This window comes from Blastocystis sp. subtype 4 (genome assembly GCF_000743755.1).
Source record: "Blastocystis sp. subtype 4 strain WR1 chromosome Unknown seqid_0714, whole genome shotgun sequence".
Classification (NCBI taxonomy): Eukaryota; class Bigyra; order Opalinata; family Blastocystidae; genus Blastocystis; species Blastocystis sp. subtype 4.
Window position 1 is genome coordinate 1 of NW_014568833.1, and position 2,049 is coordinate 2,049.

The 2,049-nt window shown below is 40.0% G+C and overlaps 2 protein-coding genes across 2 annotated transcripts; one reads left to right on the forward strand and one right to left on the reverse strand.

Annotated features, from left to right (window-relative positions):
- Window positions 1-272: 272 nt before the first annotated feature.
- Window positions 273-588, forward strand: JH06_5361 (actin related protein; the record flags this gene model as incomplete). The annotated part of the gene is made up of 2 exons (XM_014669289.1): window positions 273-332; window positions 364-588. 2 exons carry the CDS (start codon window positions 273-275, stop codon window positions 586-588), a joined length of 285 nt encoding a protein of 94 aa, XP_014524775.1.
- A 69-nt stretch (window positions 589-657) lies between these two features.
- JH06_5362 (hypothetical protein) lies at window positions 658-1,939 on the reverse strand (the record flags this gene model as incomplete). The annotated part of the gene is made up of 7 exons (XM_014669290.1): window positions 658-852; window positions 883-1,110; window positions 1,141-1,218; window positions 1,248-1,475; window positions 1,505-1,600; window positions 1,631-1,750; window positions 1,781-1,939. The coding sequence occupies 7 exons, from the start codon at window positions 1,937-1,939 to the stop codon at window positions 658-660; spliced, it is 1,104 nt and encodes a 367-aa protein (XP_014524776.1).
- Between the last annotated feature and the right edge of the window lie 110 nt (window positions 1,940-2,049).

Consider the following 2,049-nt stretch of genomic DNA (forward strand, 5'->3'; position numbering starts at 1 on the left):
TGATGGTACTCCAATGATTTCTTGCGCCGGAGGTATTATCATGGAAGGACACAGTGGTCGTTTGGTTCTGGACAACACCTTTGACAAGAGACTGGAAGTGTGTTTCCATGACTTGAAGCCTGTTACCAGAAAGTGTCTATTCCCCTCTTGCTAATCAGTTTTCATATCTCAGTCATGTGTTTGTTGTTACAAATGTCACTTTCTGATGTTAGTTCAATCGTATCCTGTTTCCTGTCAACGCAATTCGTCACAACTTGTTACTATCTTCTTGAATGAGCGCAACAAGTCAAGCAGTAGCCATTCGCAAAATGGTTTCCGATGTTAGTAAGATCGTATTCCCAGACCTTTCACTTTTACCGGTAGGAAGAGAATTCGAGTAATGTCCTTGATCTATTGAATCGTACAATGGATTCAATGATTCCTCAAATTGTATCTCAGCTAGAAGAAGAAGAGAAATCCCATGTTCTCAAATGTCTATATATTGGACTTGCCAAGCCTGATAACAATGGAAAACTACTCAAGTGGTTTCAGTGCATTAGTGAATCCTCTAATATTGGTACTGTGATCCGGGCTGTCAATTCTCTCTAAGGAGATGAAATTATTATGTATAGTGTTGCCACCATTTATTTCATTAGTTGTTTGTACAAACAACAGTCATTACTTGCCATGAATCAAATCTGTTTCACATTGTTTAACACTGTTCACTTCAGCTGATTGAGCGATAGGCACCCCAATAGGTCTCTCCTCGACTTTGCCTCCATTTCTCTTTTCAAATCTTGCCAAGATCTCTTGATTAACTGCTGTCAATGTATCATAGATGTTTTCTTCACCCTGATGATCTTTGAACCCACTCTACTTCTCACCACTGCATGTCGATCTTACTAGTAACAGCCAATATCGAAACGCCATTTCTCTGTAGAAGAGTCGAGATGAATTGGAAGCGAAATCAACAATATCTTGAACGCAACGTTTGTACTCCAATTCCAACTCTTCTTGAGCACTGGTCATCACCAAACCCATATACTTCTTCTTCAATGCTGCTTCATCAACTCCTTTTCGTTTCTCTCTCCGTTTCCATCGATGTCCCTCTCTTTCAGTCTCAGTCTCAGTCTATGACTCACTTCCTATTCATATCATTACAGTCGCATTCACTTCAGCAGCAAACTGCTCTTTCAGTGTTGTTACTTTCCCATGAAACCCACTGCTATCATCGTCAATCTATCCTTAATCCATGTTGATATCCTCACTTCCAGAAGAACCTTTCCTATTAATGCACTTTGCATCCGAATGGAAGACTGGAGGAACACATCACCTCGTATCTCCGATCCCTCATCTATTGATTCTTCCTGAGTCTGTTGTGTTCGAAGCTGATTCTCACAGTTTGCCTGAAAGGCATCGATCTCATTCTTGATCGCTTCCATCTTCTTCACTTGTTCATGAACACGAATATCACAGAAAAGATGTAGCTTCTTGATCTATTATTATAGTCTCTATCCATTCTCACGATTGTTGTAATCATTTGGTTCATCACATTAGCAGCAAGATACACTCCTGATAGAGGAAATGAATCCACATAGGCTTCTTCAAAGGCTCTCAACAACTATTCATTATTCGTTTCATATCCAATCACATCTTTCGCTTGACTCAATGTTTCCCTTAAGATGTCTCTTGAAGACTCAATTGCTGTTGAATGAGCCAAACGTGCCTTTTCACGTCGTTCATTACAAGTGCTTTGTGTTGTTCGTTTCTTCTATCTATCATTCAATCTCTTAAACATCACTTCAAGTAGTTCCTGTTTCACTCCATGACTCGAACGAGAGAAGGTCTTTTCAATCCTTCGTCGTCGCTTCTGATACTCTCGTTCAATCTCTTTTACCCCTTGATTGATTTTCTGTTTCACTTCTCGACGACGCATTTGGATATCATGTTCTCCTTCCATCAACTTGTTGTGATATCGTTCCAACACTTGTGATCGAATGCGAGCTGCTCGTTCAGGAGGATCATCTCAATACCATTGTCTCAAAAACACTTACTCTTCAATTCCTTATC